Source organism: Ambystoma mexicanum, chromosome 4q (assembly GCF_040938575.1).
Source record: "Ambystoma mexicanum isolate Mex_15411 chromosome 4q, UKY_AmexF1_1, whole genome shotgun sequence".
NCBI lineage: Eukaryota > Metazoa > Chordata > Amphibia > Caudata > Ambystomatidae > Ambystoma > Ambystoma mexicanum.
Window position 1 is genome coordinate 594,500,478 of NC_090928.1, and position 26,037 is coordinate 594,526,514.

The 26,037-nt window shown below is 44.1% G+C and overlaps 1 protein-coding gene across 1 annotated transcript in view; it reads left to right on the plus strand.

Moving 5' to 3' along the window:
• PPP3R1 (protein phosphatase 3 regulatory subunit B, alpha) overlaps positions 1 to 26,037 on the plus strand; it is a 575,346-nt gene that overhangs the window by 103,641 nt on the left and 445,668 nt on the right. Inside the window, exon 2 of the mRNA XM_069608143.1 lies at positions 19,461 to 19,500. Coding sequence (XP_069464244.1) covers positions 19,461 to 19,500 — 40 coding nt within the window. The remainder of the gene's footprint in view (positions 1 to 19,460; positions 19,501 to 26,037) is intronic.

The following is a 26,037-nucleotide window of genomic DNA, read 5'->3' on the forward strand; positions in this document are numbered from 1 at the left end:
CTGGTATTTGCAATGGCCGGGACCCTTGCAACCTCTTTGTGGTTGCACTGGTCAGCCACAGGAGGCAATGGTTTTGCTGGGGGGCGTCCTGGATCTCGCCGCATAACACAGGGGTATCTTTCAGTGCACCCTCAAATCACGTCCTAGGGGGTCACCAAGTGAAGGCACTCCCTCCCCACTTAACCAACAAAAACTCAGAATAAAGGCCACATCCCAGTAGGGAATGAGACCAAGAGATTGGTTTGGAGAGTCAGCAAAGGTTTATATAAAATTCAGCATCCAGAGAACTCTGCTGCCTTGAGAGCATTCTGGCAAACAATACATTTTAAAGGGTTAGAGTCATCAGTGACGATTTCTATACAGTCTACAAGTTGCATTTTCATTGGTAAGGGAAGGGGTGCGAGTATAGCACTGTAAGGGGCCGGTTCCACGAGATTGGCTGACGACTTGGCGGGAGGTTGGACATCACGTGCTTCAGCTGGGCCTGTCAGTGTGAGGTGAAGGTTGGCTCAGGTATGGCGAGGCGGCTGGTTCTGGTTAACTAATCTACACACTTATCCTAGACATACAGTGAATAATGATCATTACTACACCTTTTAAGTTTTAAGAGAGGCCTATAAATTGTACACGTATGTTTGCACTTTCTTTTTTTGGGTCACTAGCGAGGTGACGGGTGTGGGGGTCTTTCCCCTTGGGTAACCTTTAGGGGCTGGAATTGATAGCTGTCAGGTCTGGCTTGGGAGGTGCAGGCGCGGGAGGAAAAAGGTGGGGGCTGTCGGCGCCCCATGTGTGCGCGGCGCTGCTGAGAGGAGACTTTGCATACCAGAATGCGGCCTAGTCTAAAGATGGAGTCGAGGGTGCACAAAATGGAGTTCAAGTGTGTCTTGCAATAGCCCCACCTCTGCTTATGCCAGGGCTTTGTGCCCTATGGCCGCAGAAGGGCAAGGAAGGAGTCCCTCCACTAGTGCAAGAGCGAATGGTCCCTTTCGTGGTCCACTGCATTCTGAAAAAATTATCTGGATGTGGCGGGTAACGCAGAACGCATTGTAGCAGGGGGGGGGCACTCATTAAGCCGTATGCCTCGCTTAGGCAATAAGGGTTTAGGCTGGAGACTCGAGCAACCCTCTTAAACATGCCGGTAGAGCCAAACATTTTATTTGGAAAAGTGGGTAGAGGACTACACTCTCAAATCCCTTGGGCGGTTAACGAACAGACCTGATTTCCAACGTGGTTCCCCAAAATCTTTAGACATTTTGGGGCCAGGGTTCACAATGTTCCCCGGACTACTCTCAAGGAGGACAGTCCTCGTACTTGGGCCAGTCAGAAGGTCAAGGTTCCTCGTCCAGCTTTCAAAGACGGAATAAGAGAGGCAGAACCTCACCTGGGAGAGGCTCATCCCCTCACAAGCAATCACATGCCGTTTCAGGTCCCCTCCCATGCCACTCCAATAGGAGACCGAATCACTCAATTCACTCACGCCTGGGAGGGGATTACATTGGACAAGTGGGTGTTGTCCTCCGTGACAGGCGGGTACTGCATTGAGTTGCTTCAGAAACCACCATACCACCATACTTGCCAAGACAAAAGAAACTGACAGCAGAAGAGCCATACTGCTGGAGGAAATAAAGGCGCTTCTCGAGAAGGACGCAATAGAAATCGTCCCGGCAAACCAGGTAAACGAGGGTATCTATTCAACATACTTCCTTGTGCCAAAAAAAGACCTTAACATCTGCAGCACCCCACAAACAAATATCTCGAACCACAAAACTTTTTCAGGAACACGCTTCAGGAGGTGATTCTGCTCCTGAAACAAGGAGACTGCATGGCGACATTGGACATGAAAGATGCATACTTTCATATTTCATTGCACCCATGCACAGAAAATGCCTGTGCATCGCCTCAGCACCAAGCGTGTTCACCAAGGTGCTCGCAGTAGTTGGAGCCACACCTGCACATAGTCCATCCCAGTATACCCTTATCTGAACAACTGGCTAATCACTGGGGAATCTTCACAAATTTGCTAGGTAAGTATGCAAAAAACAATAAACCTCCTCTTCAAACTGGGTTCCTCCATCAACGAGAAAAAATCAGATCTAGTCTCCAGCTAGATAAAACAATTCCTGGGGGCTGTCCTAAACAGAGTATCTGGCTTCCCCTCAAACGAGAGAGTACAAAAAATATAAGGTCAGTCACCAGATAACGGTATGCAATGCACTTGCTAGGGATGATGGCCTCTTGCATTTATTTGGTTCCTCACGCATGCGTCCAATGCAGGAATGGTTAGCGAAACAGTGGTCTCAGGCAATTGGCCAGTGGGACGATCTAGTGATTGTTTAGCTAACCCTGGTCCAGGCTCTTCGCTGGTGGTCCAAGGACAACCTGTTTAAAATGAAAACCTTTTTCGCGCTCCACCAGCTCAAGTGATTCTAACTACAGACCTCTCGACACAGCCCATGGACAGTGGGCACACGCTACTGCCCAGAGACATATCAACTTCCTGGAGCTCTTGGCAGTCCTTCAGGCTCAGCAGGCCTTTCAGCAACCTCTCCAGGGTCAGGCCTTTCAGCATCCTCTCCAGGGTCAGACGGTGCCGGTCCTGAGAGACCGCACCACTGCCATGTTCTATCTGAACAAGCAGGGAGGCACACTCTCCAAGTCCATCCAAGCTATCCCAGAAAATATGGAGATGGGCACTCAAGTGGAACATGTTTCTGATATCCCAACATGTTCCAACAGAGCTCAATTATATGGCAGACACTTTAAGCAAACACCCTCTACTAGAAGAACACGAGTGGCAACTCGACAGATATCCTAGACGGAATATTCTCGCTATGGGGTCACCATAATGCCCAATGCCCGGACTTGGAGTCCGGGTTTCCCCAACCAGGGTCAAAGGGGGAACGCCCCATGGGTGAACTGGTCAGGGAAATTTGATTACGCTTTTCCCCTGAAACCACTCAGCAAAACAGTGCACAAGATGCACCAGGAACAAGTGACTCTAATCCCGGTTGCTCCTATGTGGGCGAGACAACCTTGCTTTCCACATCTGCTCAAACTGGCGATGTGCGACCCAATCAAACTCCTGTATCTGTACAACATGCTAAACACAAGGGAGCATCCCTCCACCCACGCCCTCAATCTATGAACTTGGCAGCCTGGCTCCTGAAGTCGTAGAATGTGCCCACTTGAATCTTCCACAAAAGTGTATGGATTTCCTAAAGGAGGCACAAAAACCCAACGCGAGACACTGCTATTCAATAAGTGGAAGAGATTTGTGATATGGTGCAGGTCAAAAAACGCTAAACCCAACAGAATGTTCCCCAGCTAACATTCTACATTACATGCTTTACCTACTAGACTCCGGCCTAGTATTCAACTCCATTAAAGTACATCTGGCGGCCCTGTCGGCTTACACCACTTCACAAAACAAGGTGTCCTGGTGGAAAGTTCCTGTCATTTAAAGCATTTGCGACAAGAGTGTCCCATTTACACGGATGCACAGTATGTTGGGCTTTAGCCTGGCAGGCTGGATTTTGCACTCAGTGATGGGGCTGGAAAGTTGTGGGGATGGAGGCAGGCGTGCAAGAGGGGAATCCCCCCTGAAAATTACCAGGGGGAGGAGAATAGAGTGGCCATGCCGGAGGTGGGGGGACTTTAATCCGGGGAGAGTTGGGGGAGGAGTCTTTGGGAATCAAGATTAAGGCCTAGATAGTTCTGAAAGTCAGGAGGATTATCCCTCTTAACTTTCCTGCGTAATCTTTTTATTGAAGGTCTTGACAATTTATCAAAACATAGGATGTTTCCCTAGCAGGTGGAAATCAATCACAACCTGTGACTGGACATAAAATGTGGATTTGGTGTTTTGTTCTAATTAAGTGGAATGAATGAGCAGTGTTCATACCATTAACCTTCCTTGCATTTTTCCTTTTTTGGGGAAGTATGCAATGCAACACTTTACAACAACAAAAAACACCAAGGTAAAAAAACTAGAAGGAAAACAATATGCAGCCCTCCCAGTACTGTTTACAGGGAGTTCAAAATCCACATCAGAGGCATTTATCTTATCCATTTATGGAATTAAAGATTCCTTTTGCCCCTACCGGGACTCAAACCTAGAATCAGTAGTTTAGGCACACATTTCGGCAGCAGGCATAGCCTCCTGCCAAACATACTGGGATTGGAACCTCTAACCAACAGGCTAGTATATAGCTCTGTGGGATGTCCATTAACCCACTGAACTAATTCACTGGGTTTGCCCTCCGGGGACTGCAGGTAGTGCACAGATCTGTGCAGCATGCACATCAGTGAGTTTAACTGGTAACCTTGAATTAGAAATTGTGATTGGGATGTCTCACAAAGTTCTGCAGAAGGCGCATATGACTAGTCTGCATCTAAAAGCTGTTAAAATACCGAAACGAACTCTAGAAGACCACATGCGCTCATCTGTCTTCTATGTCTGACAGATCGACTTGCCTCGGAAGGTACCTAACAGAAGGACTTATGAAAACTGTGGTCGTCACCGCTCTTTCGCATCCATAGTGCAGAAGCAGCTGTAACAGTAGTAAAACAATGCAAGGTCAATCTGGGAAAATTAGAGGAGCAACAAGCTGTGCACCCGATGTGTATGACTGACGAGGATGTTTATGGAATCCAGAATTAGACTGTTGAGAAATGCCATCGGACACAGATTGTGAAGGCTTTGCTTAGAGGTCAGAGTTCTCCAGCCAACCCAAGCTTTTGAGCTGCTGCTGGTACTCAGCAGGTAGTCGACTGCTTGACACCCTGTGTTGATACAGAGGAGAGTTTGAAGAGGAGTGTGGCAGCCCCTCTTTGAGAACGAACGTGGGTCAAATGCAATGTTCTCTGGAGGGTCTACAACTATGTTTTAGGTAACTGCAGCCTTCAGATGAGAAATATTTACATTTCAGTCTGGTCCCACCCAGCAAGTCTCCTTTGAAAAAGAGTACCACCAGAAACCCCTGATACATGCTTTGGGGCCTTCGTGGGGTGAAACTGAGCCCTTGGCCCACATCTGGATTACCCTTAGTTACTTAGGGTGAAACCCCAGGTTTTGCAATATTAAAAAGGAGAGTTTGTTTTGCTCCACAGGAGCATATACACATGAGGATCCTGGTGAAAAAGAAAGCTTACCAAATATCTGAAACGCCCAGTGTTAAGATGCAAGAAGTACATTGCTGGTCCGTTGGATAGACTTTGTCCCGTCTCATAGATCCTCTCCTGGTGTCCAAGAGACAATACCAGAGTGTAGATGCTATGAGAGATTAGTACCCAGGCCTCAGGGATTTGCTGAGACTGTCTGAGCCACAGACCTTTAAGGAAAGTGGAAAACCTTTGGCATAACTCAAAGGGTACATCCGTAGCAAGTCAGCTGAGCACGCCGAGGAGTTTAAGGTTGAATTACAAATGAGTATTCGTCGACATGAAAAGTAGAAATTGTATACTTCCACAAACAGATTAACCCATTGACCTATCACAGCAGTATTGGGGCATGTCACTTTCAGGATACAAATGGAGCGATACAGCAGGAAATCTGTTTTACTGCTAGTCATAGAGAGAACATTGAAAGAGATGGAAGGCTCGTCGTCTGCCTGGTTGTAACATTACTTTTGGGAAGAGTGTTTAAGTTTTTCATATGGCAAGGCCTGAAGGTCCGTTTTACTCTCTTAAATTAGGCAAATAAAACACTATTTACAGATGGGCAGTTATCTTTTCTTTATTGCAGCCTCCGCTGCTGTTTAGATTGTATGTAGACCAGAAGCCTGGGCAACACGTCAGGCAGAGGAGCACCATTATTATCTTGAAAGAGTCCATATAGGATGAAAAAAAACTCCATTGACGGTCAATACTGGGCACAAAGTGCTAACAAAAATAGAGCTTTTTAATTTTACTTGCCTAATGCCACAGTCAAGGAGATTTTTTTTTTTCTCCCATCAAAAGTAAGGACCACAATCTTAGCTGGATCCCTGCTTGTAGGAGACTCCAACCAGTGAATCCCGTTTTTGACTGATCACCAGGGACAAGTGGCAGTCCCCATGAAAACAGGTAGTACCCGTTTTGACCATTGTTGCAGAAATAGCATCATGTTTGTCATGCTCACGACCAAATAGGTGGTTGTGTGGTTTCAGGCTAGGTCTGGCCTGCAGGACAATGTCAGAAGGGCTGGATTGATGAGCTAATGCACTTTGAAGGGTATCCGGTAATAATATCCCCATATATATGGTCGCCGTCAATAATATCTCCGGGAAAATGTTGTGGCGATATTATTTGGGTGACCATATATATGGGGACAGGGGCAAAAAAAAAATTACAAAAAAAAAAGTTTGGGGGTTGCGGGGGTGTCCCTGCATGTTCCATGCAATAATGTCGCCACAAAAAACGGTCATTTTTCGGCTTAAGCAGCGGACTAGACTATAACGTTTGCCACGGATTGTTAGTCTAGCCACGTTTTAAATGTGAAATTGTTCCCCTCCACCTGTTTTCTCTGGTGTAGTTTTTTGGTATACTGCTTCTTACGTTACCAAAGAAATGCGGAATATATGGTGACATATGAGCTCCTATTGCTTTCTCACATGCCTCGTTCTGAGATTAGAAAATAAGTTGCTTGAAACTGGCACCGGTCCCCACCACATTTCCACGACCACGTTGTGATCTACAACAGCACAGGGTGGCCCGGATAGATCTTCAAAGATGCAGACGTCTCGCTAGCCGTGCATTTCAAGTATGCAGCATTTTGCCATTTTCGTACCTCACACTTGCTTTCAGCGTGTTGCTAAAATCAAGTGTCATTGGGCTCCATACCAACACTTTGGCAGGATTTCCCGGACTTCAGAATTGAGCCTGCAGTGTACGTGCCATACACATGAGATGTAGCATCCTTCCATTCTGTTAGGTTATACCAGATGATTTATAAAGGTTAATATGTGATGAAAGAAGCGCTTAGGGAACACTCGTAGTAACCGCGTGTTCTACTTTGAGAGAGAGGTAATTTATTAGGAGAAAAAATAATAGGGCTGTGTGGATCAAACGTTATGCTGCGTTTGTTATTTTCCAGCTAGATTTAGCCAGTGGAATATTTTTCTCTGCACCCTTGGATCATTTCTAACTGTGCTTCCCCGCCCTTTCACATAAATGTGAAATCTGAAACTCGGAGGGGACTCCTTCAAGGGAAGCATCTCCGTCTTCGCTGCTTGGCAAGTGCTGCATTTGAATACCGGAGCAGAGGTCTTCGGCTACAAATAGGGATACGATTAAAAAAAAAGATATATTTAAACTGCCAAGCTGTTTGAAGTGCGCATCTTGACGTTTCAAAAGTGATTCCAAAACAGGACATTGTCCAAGCAACGATTTTAGTTTGCACATTAAAAAACAAATATTTCGAAAATTAATGCGCTAAAATATGACCGCTTTCATCTTAATTGACCAATGAAGGGAGCAAGTAAAAATATAATCGTCTCGTTGTTCTACTTTTTCAATGCATGTAACTGCTTTATAAACCATTTTGCCTTGAGTTTTAAAATATACATGTCATTGTTTTAATTATTGCCATCCTGTTCTGTTTTTCAACAGTGTCTAAAGGTACATTTTGTCCATTTAATCCCTGTGACTCTATCCAATTGTTTTGCGCTTACCACCCTATTTTTTGACATAGCAAGGAATGGATGAAAAGGGAGCTTAAGTTATAATAGAAAATGTGTTGAACAAAGGCGTATTTGCTGAATCTCTGATATTCCAGCATGTACTTCTGTGCGTGCGCCATCATTGTTTCTCTGAATCCCGATCTTCCTTTATTTATTTTTCATAACGTGTTCCATAATTTTCTGAAACTGGACATTAACCACCCAAAAAACCGTCCACTAGTCGGAATGTTTAATTTTTTTTTGCTTTCTATGAGCATCGTGTTTCTCACATGACTTAAGTTTATGTTCTCCTTGAAGATAAACATTCTTTTTTTTTCTGCACTCCATCTCCTCTCATCCTACCTGACATTGGTGTTGCCATTGTTTTAAAAAAAAAAAAATCTGGGGGATTACTCTGTTTTTATGGAAATTCTGTCTGATCGCTTTCTGGCAGCCGTTGTTTGAGTCTTTGGCATTTTTTTTGATTCAGAGTACTTTTTCTCTCTTGGAAACGGATGAGCAGTGCACTGTGCCCTCTTTAAATTGGACACATGCTGACTCTCAAGGAACCACGTGATCGCTTTGCTAAGGATTAATACCGCACAGCATAAACTGTTGCTACCTCTGACGGATTACATTACTTTTTCTTTAACTTTATCAGGAAAAGATGGGTTAAACCTACACCATTCGGTAGTCTTGATCTTGGTAATCTGACACACCCCAAGTCTATGCATCTAGTGAAGAGTAATTGGTTATGTTGAGGCCTCAGTCTTAAGGCATGGTCTGCAGTCATGGGTCCACCCAAAGATCTGAGAATGCTATTAATATCTAGAAGGACTTGCTTGATGTGGTTGAAATTAGCGTCAGGCCGCCAGACCTGGATCTTACAGCAAACTGACGTTAGCCCCTCCACCAGTGCCAGCCCCAGGTCTACCAGCGCCCTGTGCGGGAGCTGCCAGCTCACACAATGTAAAGTGTGTAATAACTGGAAGACACACTGGAGATTAAGCGATACCTTTATTGATCAACCCGCAGCCGGCCGTGCAACTGTTGCCTGCTCTTAAAACAGTCGAGCCGGCCACAACCAAAGGTAAACAAAGTTCAAACATTAGGACTACGAGCGTGGAACACTACGTGTAGAATTCCATGCTCGTGCGCCACGAGCGACGACCGCACCAGGTGGAGTGTAAAGCGGGTAGTTATCGTGAAAAGGGCAGGCGTAGTAGTGCATGCATGGAGAAAAGGCCTCGTGCGAAGGTGACGTTGAGTGGGGCCATGGTAATGATTTTCCTGTGCCTCTACCTCCTGTGATCTCTGACGAGGTTGGTGACAGTTCGACACCAAGGGATGCTGATTTGACATCCGTGGGTCAAAGGGCTGCGGTTGAAGCACCTACAGTGCCGGAAGGTTCTGTGGGGTGCGCTAAAGGTTCTGTGGAGGGTGCTGATGGGGTAACCACAGGTGCAGGTGGTTCCATTCCTTCTCCAAATGGTGGGGAGGGTCCGGGCACACGACGAATGGCAGCGCTGTGACTGGAAGGGGACTCAATGGCTTTGTTTGTTCGGGACTGGATAGGAAGGCGGATGGTCTCCGGTGGCAGGGCAGCACGGCCGGCGCTTCAGGCGCGTGGGTCCAAGGGTTGATCCCTCGTCGCCAGTGTAATAACTGGAGGACACACTAGAGGTTAAGCGATACCTTTATTGATCAACCCGCAGCCGGCCGTGCAACTGCTCCCTGCTCTTACAACAGTCGAGCCGGCCACAACCAAAGGTAAACAAAGTTCGAACATTAGGACTACGAGCGTGGAACTCTACGTGTATAATTCCACGCTCGTGCGCCACGAGCTAATTACTACAAAGTGTCATAACATTGTGTGAGCTGGCGGCTTCCTTTTGTCAGTCCGTGACTTTCTATTAGTGAGTGACAGAGGTGCAACCCGAATCACGCCGCACCTCTGTGTTTCACTAATAGAAAGTCTTTGACACTTTACATGACTGAGTCATGTAAAGGGCGCCACCAGCTCACACAATGTAATGTGTCACGTGCTGGCGGTTTGCTTTTATTTGTAGTGCCCCTGAGTGACTGCACCACTTGATCACACCTTGAGCTGGCTCTGCCCTCCATACATGCTGGGAATTAGCTGCTCACTACAGTCTTCTCTGAAACACTTTGCAAGTACCACCCCGACTTGTCCACATGCCGTAGTTCTGGAGACTCAAACTCCATATTTACTCCATATTTGCATGAAGGCTGCCGACTGTGGCTCTGGAGGTAGCTCAGCAGATCACCCCTATTTCCCATGTGTTACAACTGATGGGAGTTGAAAATAATAATTTTTGCATTTATATAGCGCTACAAACCCTCAGACATCTGAGCGCTGCTTATTACCCACGGTGTGTGGTGCTCATTTATCGACCTCGCAAGGATGAAAGGCTGAGTTTGGCCCTGCCGGGATTCGAACCTGCATCAGCAGGCTCTGCACAGATGTCGAAGCGAGCGCTCTACTCACTGTGCTATTGGAACGGAAAAATACTGCCAACATCTAATTCCTGACGCCTTTTGCAACTTCTGTCCCATTTTTGCACTGCCCTCTTGATCACTTGTATGTGCAGTAGAAGAACAGCACGTTGGTTTTGTGTGGCAGCACATAGAAGGCTAGAACCATGTGTGCGCTCCATGTTTAATGAAAGAACCCGGAATGTTTGTTGCACAGCATGTATGATGGAGCATCTTTGTTTCCGAGCATGTTATGTTCTATTGATTATGTTGCGCACTGCTGCCATTTTCCTGGTCTCCAAGCTCTCAGGTGGATCATAAAAGGAAGGAAGGAGGGGTAGGAGGGCTTAAGTGGGATAGAAAGGGAAGTGTTAGAGAGTGTTGTGTTGTTGGTAGCTTCATTCCGGTAAAAGCGGTCATTGCGTGCTGGGTTTATTTTTCATTGGTAAGCATTTTTTTGTGTTTGTATGAGTGTGTGGGATCATTTGTGTGTAATTGGTTTAGTTATCTGAGGTGTTAAGTTGGGTGTTGTGAGTGCATTTTGTGGTGGATTTAGGTTTCTTCTGGGGTACAGGTATTGTGTGTGTTTTTGTTTGAGGGCGAGTATGCAGTATACTTGAAATTTTATAGTAGGGTTAGTTCAGGGGTGCACAACTTTTATTATGTTATTCATTGAGCGCAGACCGAGATTTAAGAAGCAGCAGACCGCTTTACAGTGGTATACAACAATACAGATGCATAACATAGCACTTTTCAGAGGTAATAGAACAGTTATACATTGGGGGCAGGATACAGAGGGGTACAGCTGTACTGGGTGGTAGGGAGGAGAGAATGGGAGCGAGTGGCGTATAGGGAGTCACGTGGCACCGTGGAGGGCTTGTTTCCCTGTAGGACCGAATGTACCACAAAAGGCCCATTTGAATTTTAAGGGCATCTGTAAATACCGCATATCCTCCAGGTAAGTTATACGCGAAAATACAAAAATTGGACCTAGGCACCTGGGGCTAGAGAAATCTACTTGGTATTTGATAGACAATTTTTATCTTGAAACATTTTTTGTTTTTATTTTCACAAAGCAATTGAAATACTGTTTGCTCATAGAGCACATGTTCATATATATTCAGCATCTTTTCATTCATTTCACCATCCATACACTTTACCATTCCACACATCAAATGATCATTTTTTTACAAAAAACAAGTAGTTGAACCTGAATATAAAAAAAGCACCTCATTGTACATTTTTGTTACACCTATAACAATTCTTTGTGTGTAGTTAGAATAGCAATAGAGCTTATTCACAGGATCTACATATGTTTTGGTCGTAATATAGTGGCCTTTTTCCAGTTAGCCTAATGTTCGACCACCTTCAGGATCTAGGTAGATCTAAATCATGGTGTAACCTAATGACAATAGGTGAACAATGTCTTCCGGTACATATCTCCAACATCCATTGATTGGGGGTAGTAGTGTCAACAGAGAAGCTGATTCAATAAAGTGGAGTCGCCAAATAACAAATGGTTCCTCTCTCCGTCCAGCAAATTAGTTCCTTAGTCCGTAGTAGTAAGCCTTGCATTGGAGAAGGTGCACGCCATATCTAATTACAAGGAGAAGAGAGAATCAACCCGAGAAGAACACGAACGCCTGTTGCCCGTAGTGGTTGCACAAGATGGAACCATCTGGCATCTAACATGGACTCATTTTTGGCTTGGGGTCCAGTGGAATCAACCCATCACCACGGGATCATTGAGAGTAGAGGCTCAACTCTGGGTGACTACTACTACTTAGAAGTTTGAAGGATAAGCTCCTCTGTTGACACTACCCCCATCAATTGATGTTGGAGATATGTACCAGAAGACATCGTTCACCTATTGTCATTAGTTTAGACCATAATTTAGGTCTACCTAGATCCTGAAGAAGGTCGATGAACATTGGGCTAACTGGAAAAAGGCTGCTATATTACGACCGAAACACATGTAGATCCTGTGAATGAGCTGTATTGCTATTTTACTAACTACACACAAATAATTGTAATAGGTGTAACAAAAATGTACATTGAGGTGCTTTTTTTATGATCCGGTTCAACTACCTGTTTTTTGTAAAAATGGATCATTTGATGTGTGGAATGGTAAAGTGTATGGATGGTGAAATGAATGAGAAGATGTTGAATATATATGAACTCCTGTGCTCTAGGAGGAAACAGTATTGAAATTGCTTTGTGAAAATAAAAACACATTTTCTTTCAAGATACAAATTGTCTATCAAATACATAGTAGATTTCTCTAGCCCCAATTGCCTAGGTCCAATTTTTGTATTTTCACACAAGGCCCATACAGTGGGCCACACTATCCATGGGGATGAGCAGGCTGTAGGGGCATTGGTTTGTGAATTGTATTGATAACCTGATTTCAAAATATCTACATACCAGTAACTGGATCCAAGGGAAACCCTTTTTATATGGTTTCTCTTTGAACCAGTTGAAAAGTTAATTTGCACTTCTGAATTGCTCTCAACGAAGTATAGTGGTAATTATAATGATTAAACGTAAAATTCGAATGTATTGTGTCCTGCCACGTATTCCTTATTTTATGATATTTCCAATATCCAGCTAAGATGCTTCGGATTATTTTAATTTTTTAGCAGAGGGCCCTGCACGTCGATGTCTGTCAACTTGATGTGCCTCGGAGGCCTCCGTCTTGATGCCGATGCCACCGAAGGCTTATCTAGCGCACGCAACGTAAGTTGGCTTCAGTTCTGTATTTCCGCACTAACGCTTTAGATACGGTATGCTTCGTTGCTTTGAGAATCTTCACGAGAAATCCTCAGATATGGCTTTGTAATTGGCGTCTTCCATTCCGAAATTGGGATTAAAAAAATGTTGTAACTGCAAGTCGAAGATGTCAGTTACAGACCCCACAGAATATGCTCGTGGTGTCTGGGATCCGCTCATCCTTCGCAGTGTGAAGACTGCCTGTCCATGACCTCAAAAGCTCTGAGAGATCGCCGAGGGGAAACTTGCGGCAGGTAGGATCCATAAATCCCCATCGACTCCATTGAAAAGACCGACATCGGACGAGTCAAACTGCTTTTCCTAGCCATAAGAAAGGTAAAAGATCCAGATCACAGAGGTTCCCACCATTAGTCATTGTCAAGACCCTCGAAACTGCGTTATAGGTCGCAATCTTAGTCAAGTTCCTCTCAGGAACGGTTACAGCCTCCCCAGCTGAGTGAGAAGAATTTAGGCTGAAGATGACGAACGTATTTGAGAATGCGGCTTTGACCCCCCCCCCCCCTCCTCGAGTACTGTCGAAAGACCCTATTAGCATAAGAATAAGACCTGTGTGCCTTAAGGCCTGGCAAACAGCACTCCTCGCGAGCGTTCTAAGGATCCCTCAAGTCGAGAAAAAGTGCCTTCGAGGACTGAGTCGTCGATGCTGTCGGCACCAAAAGACAATTTGTCAACGCCATCGACACAAAAACAAAAGTAATTGACGCATCAGGCTTCGAATCGGTCGACGCAGACATTGATGGTATTGACAATCTCTGCACCTTTGTCGACGAATATCAGGACCCCATCGGGTATCATTGAAAAAAAATATACCCCTTTACCTAGGGCTGACTTTTTAAAATCTTTCCTCAATTTGAGGATGCAGAACCATCTGTTGAGTCAAGACCTTTTGGCCTCCAATATGTGTATGCCATCCATTCCTGAGGCCCTAATATCTGAAGAATCCAGAATAAAAGACCTTCAAGAGTGCCTAAATAATGTCAGTGGTTTGGGGACCTCAGCACAGGTAGAAGTAACAGTTAGGCAGTTAATGTCGACGGTGGTTGAGTACATAGGATGGAGTAGACCAAGCCCAGTTTCCGAACAAGGTGACCTGACAGATATTCTGGACAGGGGACCTCATGAAGACCCTTGTTCCATTTCATGCAGCTTTACAAAAGCAAAGAACTACCAATTGGGATGTGCCCGAATTGAATCTGGCGGTCAACAAAAAATGGGCTTCTAAATATAGGGTGTTGAGCAGTGATTCCTATGATTTGTCAAAGCACCCAATTCCGGAGAGTCTGGTGCTTCAGGCTGCCACCTCAACCACAAGACAAAATGCCTGCCCTACTATCCCTCCTGATAGGGATGATGAGCGTTACAATGCTCTAGCCAAGAAGGTTTTTTCAGCTGGAAGTATGGCCCTGAAGTCAGCAAATGCCACGTGCACGTTGGCTAGGTTCACTCCTACCCTTTGGAGTGTATATCCATGGCTGCTGACCATATCCCAAAGAGGAAGAACGAGACAGGTTTTTGAACATAGTCCAGGATGGAAAGGATGCTGTGTGTGAATCCCTCCAGACTGGTCTTGACCCCGCTGAGAGTGTCAGCAGAGCAATGGCGGCTTGTAGATTTGTGCGCCTGGTTAAGTTTGCCTGGTTAAGGAAGTGCGGATTTGCTCCAGATGTACAATCCAGACTGCTTAACATGCCCATTTGTTTGGTAGCATGGCTGATGAAAGTCTGGAGTAACTGCACATTTTTTTGCGATTAGACAACCCCCAAATCGCCCCACGGGGTACACCCTGGAGAACGTACGTCCTTTTGTAATTTCTCCATATTTGGAAGAGGCAGAGGACAGTTAGTTCAAAGAGGCCAAAGAAGATTCCCTTGTGCTGGACGGGGGAAGAGGTACTAAGTCTGCCTCTGCAGCGGCTACCTTGCCATCACCCACTGCATCAGCCGCCCAAAAACCTCTGAGGTTTTGATTCACAAGATTGCAGTGGGAGGCAGACTCTCACAGCAGCTGAAAGAATGGCAGGCTATTACTTCAGATGCATGGGCATTGGAAACAATTGCCCAGGTTTACTGCCTTCTCTTTCTAAAAAAACACCTGTCATCCACCGGGGAACAGTTCTTTCAAAGTTCCAAATCCTCTCCTTATGCAGAAAATATTAACACTGGTAGACTAAGGTGCTACAGAACCAGTACCTGTAGCGGATAGGAGCGAGGGTTGGTACTCTCCGTACTTTCTAATTCCAAGAAGGGGCAGAGGATTGAGACCCACTGTGGACTTAAGAGACATGAACAAGTTTCTCAGGAAAGACAAGTTCAAGATGGTTACCCTTTCTCAGATCCACCAGCTTCAGGACTGGATGGTATCATTAGACCTTCAGGATGCTTACTTTCATGTACCAATTCTTCACAAGCAGAGAAGGTACCTGAGGTTTTCCGTTTGCGGTTCTCAATATCAGTTTCGAGTTCTGCCATTTGCGCTGACCTCCACCCCAAGGGTTTTCACCAAGTTAATGGCGGTGGTGGCAGCGACTCTAAGGAGAGCAGGGTATTCAAGTCTACCCTTACCTGGACGATTGGCTGATCAGGGCCAGTTCCCCGAACAGGCCCTGGAACATCTCTACTCCCTGTCCATCCCTTCACATACTGGGCTTCTCACTCAACTTCAAGAAGTCTCGCATGATACCATCTCATAGGCTTAAATTCATTGGAGCAGTCCTGGATGCATCCCTGGGGAAAAGCCTCGCCACCAGAGGTGAGGGCTCAATACATTCTGCAGATGGTCACCAAATTCCAGAGTGCCCAGCATCTCCCAGCCTTTAACTTTCTGAGGTTGCTCGGCCTCATGGCATCCTGCATTTTCTGGGGCCAGAGGCTCGCCTGAGAACGAGCTCTCTCAAAACAGTGGTCCCAATTCTCAGGAAGGATGGCAGACCCCCTACAGATTCCGAGCAGAGTCTCACAGGACCTTTGGTGATGGGCCTGCCAGGAGAACATTCTGAAAGGAGAACCTTTTTGGCAACCATGGCTGGAGATAACGGTATTGATGGAACCCTCACTCACAAGGTGGGGAGCCCACGCCAACAATCTGACAATCCGCGGTCATTGGTCTCCATCGGAGTCCAAACTACATATCAACCTGTTTGAGCTGAGGGCAATCAGACTAGAGCTGAAGATCTTGCTCCCCTCTGTATGGGGAAAGAACATTCTGATAATGACGGACAACACAGTGGCCATGTACTACCTTAACAAAAGAGGTGGTGTAGGGTCACTACCGCTGTGCAGAGGCAATGCAGCTCTGGTACTGGGCAATCCGAGAAGGGCTCTCCCTATCGGCAGTTCACCTAGCTGGAGTGGAGAATACGGCAGCGGATGCTCTTAGCAGGCAGTGCATAATCTCTCACGAGTGGGAAATTGCTCAGGAAGTCCTTCAAGAGATCTTCACCTTTTGGGGAACCGCTCAAGTAGATTTGTTTGCGACTAGTGTCGACCAGAAGTGCAAACCTTTCTGCTCCAGGGAATTTCCCCCAAGAGGAGCTCTTGGAGACACCTTTGTGGTGGACTGGGAATTTCCACTCCTCTACGTGTTTCCTCCAGTCCCAGTCATTCCTCGCGTGATCAGGATTTGAGAAAGTTAGGGTATCTATGATCCTAATCGTTCTGCATTGGGCAAGGAGGACATGGTACTCTGACCTTGTCCATCTGCCCTCCAATACGTCTCCCACAAAGAAGATATTTTCTCGCAAAAGGAAGGTCGGGTTCTCCATCCAGAGGTGAAGACGCTCAGCCTTCACGCATGGTTTCTGAGAGCATGAGATGCAAGGATTGGGACCTCCTGGATGACTTAATGTAGATTTTGCTTTCAGCCTGAAAGCCAGCAAGTAAGTCTTTGTACAGCTGCCGTTGGAACAAATTCCTCTAATACGATTCCTAAAAGGATTGACAAATTTTTTCCCTCTCCCTTTTTAGATCCCGGTTTGGGATCTCAACTTGGTGTTGAAATTTGATGTGTGCTCCTTTTCGAGCCTATACTCTCCTGCCCTTTTGAGGCTGCTAACCTTAAAAACCATCTTTTTAGTAGCCATTACATCTGCCTGAAGGATGAGTGAACTTTAGGCTCCTGCAAACCTCCATACACTATTTTCTAGAAGGATGGTCCTTAAGGTGAAACCCACCTTTTTACCCAAGATTGTATCTGAATTCCATCTGACTCAGAAAATAACATTACCATCATTTTACCCTCCTCCGCACCCTGGGAAGGAAGAGGAGAGGCTACACAGGCTTGATCTTAAACGTGCACTAAGTTTCTATATCGCCAGAATGGCAAAACTAAGACAAAATGGCCAATTGGTTGTTGGCTACTCGGGCCACAAGTTTGGTATGGCAATCATTAAACAGACGTTATCCAGATGGATAATGCTGCCAATCTCTGTATGCTACAGACTGGTGGAAAAAGTTCCTCCAGAAGACTTTCGGGCTCATTCGACCATGGACATGGCGACTTCCTTTGCATTACAGAGGGGAGTACCAGTTAAAGAAATGTGTGCGGCTGCCACATGGTCGTCCGTACATACTTTCACCAAACCTTACTTTGGAGTCTTCTTCAGGCTGGGAAGGCTTATTTGGTAAGGCAGTGTTGCATTCTGTGCACACTGACCTATGAGAACTGGTAAATTGTCATGAAAAATTCTGACTCCCTCCTCCAGAAATACTATAACTGCTTTGGGAGTCCATCATAAGATCAGGAATACGTGGGAGGACACAATCCATTTGAAGAACAAGTTACTTACCCCTGGTAACGTTCTTTCGACTGGATGTTCCTCCACGTATTCCTTATCGCCCCTCCCAACCTTCCCCACATTAGAATTTCCTTTGCTCTTGCAGTCTGCGCTCTCTCAGGAGGAGTAACTGTCCGGTATGGAATAGATCCTACATTCGTAAAAACAGAACTGAAGCCAACGGACGCTGCGTGCGCTGTATATGCCTTCGGTGACGTCAACAGCGAGACGAAGGCCTCAGAGGGAAATCGAGTCGACAGACATCGTTGCACATTGCCCTCTGCTGAAAAATAAATTCCGAAGCATCTAAGCTGGATATTGAGATATCATAAGATAAGGAATATGTGGAAGGAGCTTCCAGTCGAAAGAACGTTAGTCGGGGTGTAAGTAACTTGTTCTTCTAATACACTACAATCTAAATGCCACAACCGAACTTATTAGAAGCTGATATCAAACCACATGAGAAATCCCAGGTTTGATGCCTTCCATCTTCCATTTAAAGGCAGGGCACCCTAGCATAGATGTCAGTTAACTTCAATCAAATGGTTTCTCCTGTAACTTATGAGGTTTTTGTACATCTCCTGAATTGCAATCAGGAATGTTCTAAAGGTGATTTCTATTTCATGATTTGATAATCCGTTGTAGTTTCTCCCAATGTATTTATTTGTATTTATTTTAGCATTTTTAAAGCGCTCACACAGCCTGCGGGCATCAAGGTGCTGTTACAGGAATTGTTTGTTTTTTTGTTTTTAGTTGCGCATTTATTTATTTTTAATTTTTTTCTTAGTTGCGTATTTATAACGTGATTAAATACCCAGAGGTTTCTAAGCGCGGACCCGAGGATCGAACCTGTCTTGCTTCAAATGTGAACACGTTGCCGCTGAGCTTTCCTCCAGGGAATTGTAAATCTAGTCCAGTGTCCAAAACTTAAGCTACAGCTGGATACAATAGAAACCGTTTCCTCAATGTTAAATGGGAGGTCCACTTGCATGAGCTACTCGGTTTGCAAGAAACCACTTAAGGTACCCGACCCCTGCTATCTATAACCAGCCTCTGCTGCCTCTAGTTTTATACTTAAAGGCAGTGTTCATGGCTTGACCATTTTCTAGTGGTTTTCACGTTCTCCATTTGCTGATGTGTTTTTTTTTTTTTGTGAAGAAACATTTAGTAGATTTTGTACCTCCCAAGTACTGCACCATCCGCTCTTACCCCAATCCATGCATCTGTAGGCACTGTCTCCTGTGCGCACCTCATTGCCCCTCTACTTGCGTACCCTCCCCTCGCCTCTTTTATATATCGACAAACTGCTGCTTCCTTGAGGTTGATGTGAAGTGACTTTTACGTTGTAAACTTAACACATTTTAAAGAATGATAGCAAGGTTGTGACACTTGAGTTGGCTTACTTGGATAAAATGTATTTGTTTTTATGGATACGTTATTTGAAAGCAGATTTAAAAAAGTGAGTTTCGTCATAGGTTAAGATGATGTAACAGTAGACTTGTGCAATAAAGTGCATTAGTGTGACAACTTATTCAAGCATTCCTTGCACAGAAACGCTGTTTTTGCATGTTTCGAAATATCCTGCTCCAAATTATGGGGTGATTGAAGACTGACGTACAAACGCAACAACCTGTAGGGTTTACCATTGCTTGGCAAAGCATTGAATGAGTTCAAATGATGCAACCCTCAAGAATGTTTGTTACAATTTGTTTTGCCTCGATCTACATTCTCATCAAAATTAAATCTAAATTATTTTTGTATTTCAGGGAAATGAGGCAAGCTACCCCCTGGAAATGTGCTCACATTGTAAGTCTGAATTTATATTTTAAAACTGGACTACCAATTTGGTGTCTTAATGGAAATGTTGGTATCAATTGATTTAATTTTTTTGCTAAATTGTTCTGCTCCCTTTAAATGAGACGTGTTTGAGAGAGATTTACAGTGCAACGTACTTTCCCATTCTTTACTCTTAATAGGTGAGCATCTGGCCCATAGAAAGTCTTTCCATGTATTTTATTTTGAAATGTTTAGTATGTTGTAAAGCAATTTCATCCCACACTAGGGGAAGGTACTCCAGAGAAAGAAACTAAGATCAGTTTGAGCATCACATGCTGCATTTCTGTTTACTTTCTGCTAGGTTTGCATGCCCCACGACCCCAAACGCTTCCCCTTTAGGACTAAGTACCAACATCCATTTCACCATCCTTATGTTATCATGGATGCCTCTTCCTGCATGTGCTTTTTCAAGTACTTAAGCCAATGCCTTGTGGATGCGCAGTGGCTTGTCTCTCCCCTTTCTCAACGGCTGTGTCTTGCACTAACCTCCGCTCTAGATTACTTATACCACCATCTGTCCCTTTCCTGCATTTCTGGTGATGGACCTGCACTACCACACAACAAGTGGGTTACTGATTTTGTATTATTTTCCCAAGTCAACATATGTCAAATTAGGCCTGTCAATTACTCTTCTGTTTCTAGGGTCTTTCTTATGCCACAGGCCTATTTTCAAAGTTAATCTGTTGCTGCACAAGTTAAGCGCCGGTCCTCACGCGTGTGGTAATTGGGACCAGACCATCCCATTGGCACTAGCATTTGGCGTAATTGTCTTCTAGTCAGGGCTTTAAAAACCAAATCTAGAACTGCAAGCTCAGGAGATGGCAGCATAGAAGCTGTGCTCCTGTGCCCTGCTTGATACCTATATACTCCCTTGAACATATGTCAGACCCAATTTTAGCAGTGTCTTCTCAGCCAGCAAAGCATCAGAAGGATGGAGAGGAGGATGTGGAGGCGAGAGATGACAAACTGTTGGACCTTCTTACTAAGGTTACTATGGACATCTCAGAAATGAAAGCCATGATGTTTAAGGCAGAAGAAAGGTTCTTAACGCTCACATGTGAAGTTTCTGAGATTGAAGAGCACCTGACAGCTACAGATGAAAATACTTTAAAACTACATGATGGAATCAATGAATTGGCGATGCAAAATGGAAAGCTGTTGGAGAAGCTGTCAGAGCAAGAACATTTCTCAAGGAGAAATAAGAGCGTGGTGGACTCCGGTCTCCTTGGAAATGGAAAAGGCACACAGGTCCTTGGGCAGGAAGCCAGCAATGGGTCAAAGAACAAGGCATATTGTGGTGAAGTTCCTCAGATACCCCACCAGAGAACTGATTTTGAGAAAAGTCACGAGAGTTGGGTGACTTAGCTTGGGGGGGGAGGGGAATAAGATTATGATATTTAGTGATCTTCGTAAGGATGTGTTGAACAAAAGAAGGCTTTTTAAAGTGGCAAAGGAGAAAGCGAGGAACTGGAAACTGCAGTATTATATGGTTTACCCTGCAATTTTAAGGGAGGTAGTGGATGGCCAGACTCCTTCCTTTACAGACCATATCAATGCTGAAGCTTTTTTGACACAATTGGAGTATTCAAGTATTGAAATTACTCCATCTGAGCCTCAGAAGGGTGCCATGAAAAAGATTTGTTTTCTACATTTCAATGTCTTTGACTTCCATCTTTTCTTGTTTATTTATTTAGTTTAATAAAAATATTTGGGTTTGACTTTTACCGTTGTATCAAATGGATTTGGTAAACGATCTTAGAATGTTCTGCTGGTTCAAACATATACGAGTGAGTGATGCGGAGCAGTGTGGATTGAGTAAAGGACCTAGTCACTTTGAATATCAGATCACGTGGCTTACGCACGCAAGGCCTTGCATTCAGGAAGTGAATGACAATCTATGCACATAGATCAGTCTGGGCAAGGAAGATATTACTGAATGATTCTATTTTGAAGAAAGTGGCTTGAAGGACAGTCGGATGTTTTCTGGCAAGTGAGTACTGAAACCTCAATGTGTAAGGTCGTCTCCCCGCAGGTTTTCTGTGCAAGGCATGCTCCGAAACAAAACAAACAAACGAAAAGCTGACACCGGAGTTCGATATTTACAATTCTTGTCATCATGAAACCCGTTGTTAGTTAATATTGTTCATTCTCTTTCACCTTTTGCCATCTAGTGGATTTTGTGGGAGTAACACGTCAGAAAAAACTGCTCGCTCTACCCGTTTTCCAAACAGTGCATTTAATAGCATTCTCTGCTGTGTTACCCAACTAGTTCTAATGGCTTCATTTCGGGTTTAGGGAGCGCATTCTAAAAGCCGCCTGTGAGTAAAAGAAAGAAAGGGCCGTCTTGACATTCCTGTGATGGATCATTCATGTACCCTTGCATCACAATAATTCAAGCATTGCGATGAATGGGGAACGAACCCTCAGATGAACAGGGTTTTAAAATGAATGTTTTAACTCTATTCTGTTTCACAGTATGTTGCTGGAAGTTGTGACTGCAATCTAACGCTTGTATGGAACCCAGTGCTTCGACAGGTCAAAGTATGGCCTTGTTTTTAAAGGGACTCACTCATTCAGAGGAGACTCCTTTCAAAAGTGGCTTTGTGCCTGAGCCCTACATTTGTCTCACACTGTAAAAGGGTCTGATATGTGGCTATAATGCACTGCTTTTACTTTCGTCTTACAGCTGGATTGCTGGTCGAGCTCCTGTTGTGATTGAGTCATACAGAAGGCATGGTTTCCTATTATGATGCAGGAACGTTTCATTTTAGCACACTTTTAGCATTGGTGATCGACTACTGGATAAGTTATGTATAATTGTTGATGCTATACTTCTGAGCACACTGAGCCGATGATTGTGTGTCACAGTCCATTAAATAACATCGGACTGCAAATGCTTGGCACTTGGAGCATACATTCGATTTCATATGTCCGATTTCATTTGGCTATGGTGGGGAAAAATAGAATGTGACCTAGGAGAGAGAGAGAGAGAGAGAGAGAGAGAGAGAGAGAGAGAGAGAGAGAGAGAGAGAGAGAGAGAGAGAGAGAGAGAGAGAGAGAGAGAGAGAGAGAGAGAGAGAGAGAGAGAGAGAGAGAGAGAGAGAGAGAGAGAGAGAGAGAGAGAGAGAGAGAGAGAGAGAGAGAGAGAGAGAGAGAGAGAGAGAGAGAGAGAGAGAGAGAGAGAGAGAGAGAGAGAGAGAGAGAGAGAGAGAGAGAGAGAGAGAGAGAGAGAGAGAGAGAGAGAGAGAGAGAGAGAGAGAGAGAGAGAGAGAGAGAGAGAGAGAGAGAGAGAGAGAGAGAGAGAGAGAGAGAGAGAGAGAGAGAGAGATCGAGAGAGAGAGATCGAGAGAGAGAGATCGAGAGAGAGAGATCGAGAGAGAGAGATCGAGAGAGAGAGAGAGAGATCGAGAGAGAGAGAGAGAGATCGAGAGAGAGAGAGAGAGATCGAGAGAGAGATCGAGAGAGATCGAGAGAGAGAGAGAGAGAGATCGAGAGAGAGAGAGAGAGAGATCGAGAGAGAGATCGAGAGAGAGAGATCGAGAGAGAGAGAGAGATCGAGAGAGAGAGAGAGATCGAGAGAGAGAGAGAGATCGAGAGAGAGAGAGAGATCGAGAGAGAGATCTCGAGATCTCTCCATATATCCATATCGCTCCTATGACTATTCTTTTCTCAAGTTGATTATGAGCTGTAGTTAATCTATTAGCTGGCACACTTCACAAGTGGGGACACACATTTTTTATCTCGTCTACCCTCCTGCACTTTCAATGACACTTGGATGGAGGTGGACTGTATACAGATTTGCCATGTGACACTTTAAAGGCTTTCATTGTTTGTGACGGATTACGTCGTTGATGGAAGGCGAATGGTTGAGGCATGCGCAGGGAAGTGCTATGGAACTGCCAAGGCCTAATGCACAACTCTGTCTGTATGTGAAGCTCTGAAGAGTTAGATGTTACGACTCCAGGTCTTACTGTGGATATTTTGGACTAACTTCAAATTTTATTACGAGGGTTTGCAAGAAGAAGTTGGTGTGCGTCACTCGCAATGTACATTGATGGCTCTTAATGAACCAAAGACAGTCCATGTGAGATGAGTTTGGCTGTTGATACGCTTGAAGACTTCTGCTTGCTTTGGTTATGTGATGTTATATTGTATGCGAAATGGGGGGTCGTTTAGGTGGCTTTGTGCTTGTGGGCTTTTTATCCTGACTAGGATTTTTGGTTTGATACTATTGATGAAAGGGAATCTGCTGGCTTTTATGGTACTGATATGGATATATTTTTAGTGAGGGGCGGGAGACTTATTTAGCTTTGGATGTAGAATGGAAGGCTGGCTATAGGATTGGATTATAATTTCCTTATTGTGCTGGTGAGTTTGGAATTTTGAACAAATTCTATAATTGATGGCTAAGTGGTCGGGTCGCTGTGTTGGTGAAGGAAAGAAAAATAGTTCTAATTGGCTAGGTTTGAAGATTACCTGGGTGGGAGTTGGTTATACTACTTGATTAAGCCCGGAAGAGGGTATATGTGATATGCATGTGATTTGGGTCAAAGTATCATGAGGAGATTGTTGATGGGATTTGTTGTGAGTTCTGTTAGATGTTTTATGGATAGGCTTGTGTTCCTTTTTCTCTTCATTGCTGTATCTCTTTCAAAGGGAGTATTGTAATGATTGAATGATTTTATATAAATTGGGCATAGGTTCTGGGGGTTGTGGTCTAGTGATGTTTTTTTTCTTCTCTTTGGCCTTTGTTAGTTTGTCTGGATTCCAGACAGTTTTCAAGATTTGGTTGTTGCTTTCTGTTCTGTGTATATGTTTGTGTGTCTGTTGGGTGGAGGGGTCATTTTCTCTACTCTGCGCCACCTTACCGGTGTTATGAACATGGTTTTGCTTCGTATGATTGTATCATTGTGTGTTTGCAATTTCTTTTTATATGAACTATTGAATTGCTGATGTTGGGGACATTAAGTTTTGTTGCATGGAATTTTAAGGGATGAATTGTCCAAAGAGGGGGACAATATAATGACAAAGTTGAGAGAGAAAAAGCAAATGTAATCTTTCTACAGGAAATTCATTTGACCGAACTACCTGGAAACATTTATGGGGTTTCAAAGTATATGAAAGTCCTGTTGAATTGTTATTCATGCAGGTCAAGGGGAGTGGGTTTGTTAATCCGAAAAACCTTGGATATGAAAGTTGAGAATGTTATGGATGATGAAGGGAAACCTTTGACGTTGGGTTCCGTATATAGCGCTTGTCCTAATGGTATTAAATTTTTTAGAACGCTAACAGATTGTTTGAAAACAATGAGGGGAGATAAAATAGTTTTGGGTGGTGACGTTAATTGTGTTTTGGATGCTTCTTTGGATAGGTTGTCAAAATGCAGGTTCTCAGGTTCAGTGTTGAGTGGTGTCTTTGGTGATTTCCTTGAAACATTTGATTTGGTGGATAATTGGAGGTTACTACATCCTGCAGACAAGGAGTTTTCGTTCTATTCTCTAGCTCACGACTCTTTCTCAAGATTGGATTATTTATTGGTGTTGGATGTGATGGTTGATGATATTGTGAGTGTAGACATGGGAAAACGGTGTCTGTCGGATCATGCATTGGTAAAGTTGATACTTGACCGGGGAATAGTTAAGTTGGGTATGGATAAGTGGCGAAAGACTTTTAATGAACAAATTGAGAAAGGCGTGTATTGTATGAGGCAGACGTTTTGGGAGGAAGGGATAAGAGTGGTCGTTTATTGGCTAATAAACTCAGAGTTTAACTGAGATGGTGTTTGTTCATAAGATTTTAGATGACGCTGGGAATATAAAGGTTAAGCATAGGGATATTTGTAATTGCTTTCAGGCTTTTTATGAATCCTTGTATTCGGATAACTCGTAATCTGATGAAATGGCGCTGAGTGAATTTTTTGCAAAAATAGAAATGCCCGTTCTGTCTGTAGAAGGGAGCAAGGCTCTTGATGCTCCAATTGGTGAAAATGAGGTCATTGGGGCTATTTGTCAACTTAAAATGGGTAAGTCTCCTGGTCTAGATGGGTTACTTATTGAGTTTTATAAAACCTTTAGTTCAACCTTGGTTCCAAGGTTGTGTGTGCTTTATAATCAATTTCTTTCAGAAGGGAAACTATGTCCTTCTATGCAAAACTATGTCCTTCTATGCGGGAAGCGGTTATTACACTAATACCAAAGGAAGGAAAAAAGATTCTGCTAAATGCAGTAATTATAGACCCATTTCTCTCTAAAATGTAGATATGAATATTTTTACAAAGATTATGGCCATTAGGCTACAGAAATATATAGTGGAATTAATAGATTATTCACATGTCGGTTTTATGGAGAATAGGTATGGATATGATAATGGAACCTTTTTTGAACATAATTGGCTTATCAAATACAGTAGTGGATGAGGTTTTGATTGTTTTTTTTGATGCTGAAAAAGCATTTGACTGTTGGTCTTTTTTAAATTACACATTCATTAAAATGGGGTTTGGCCCACATT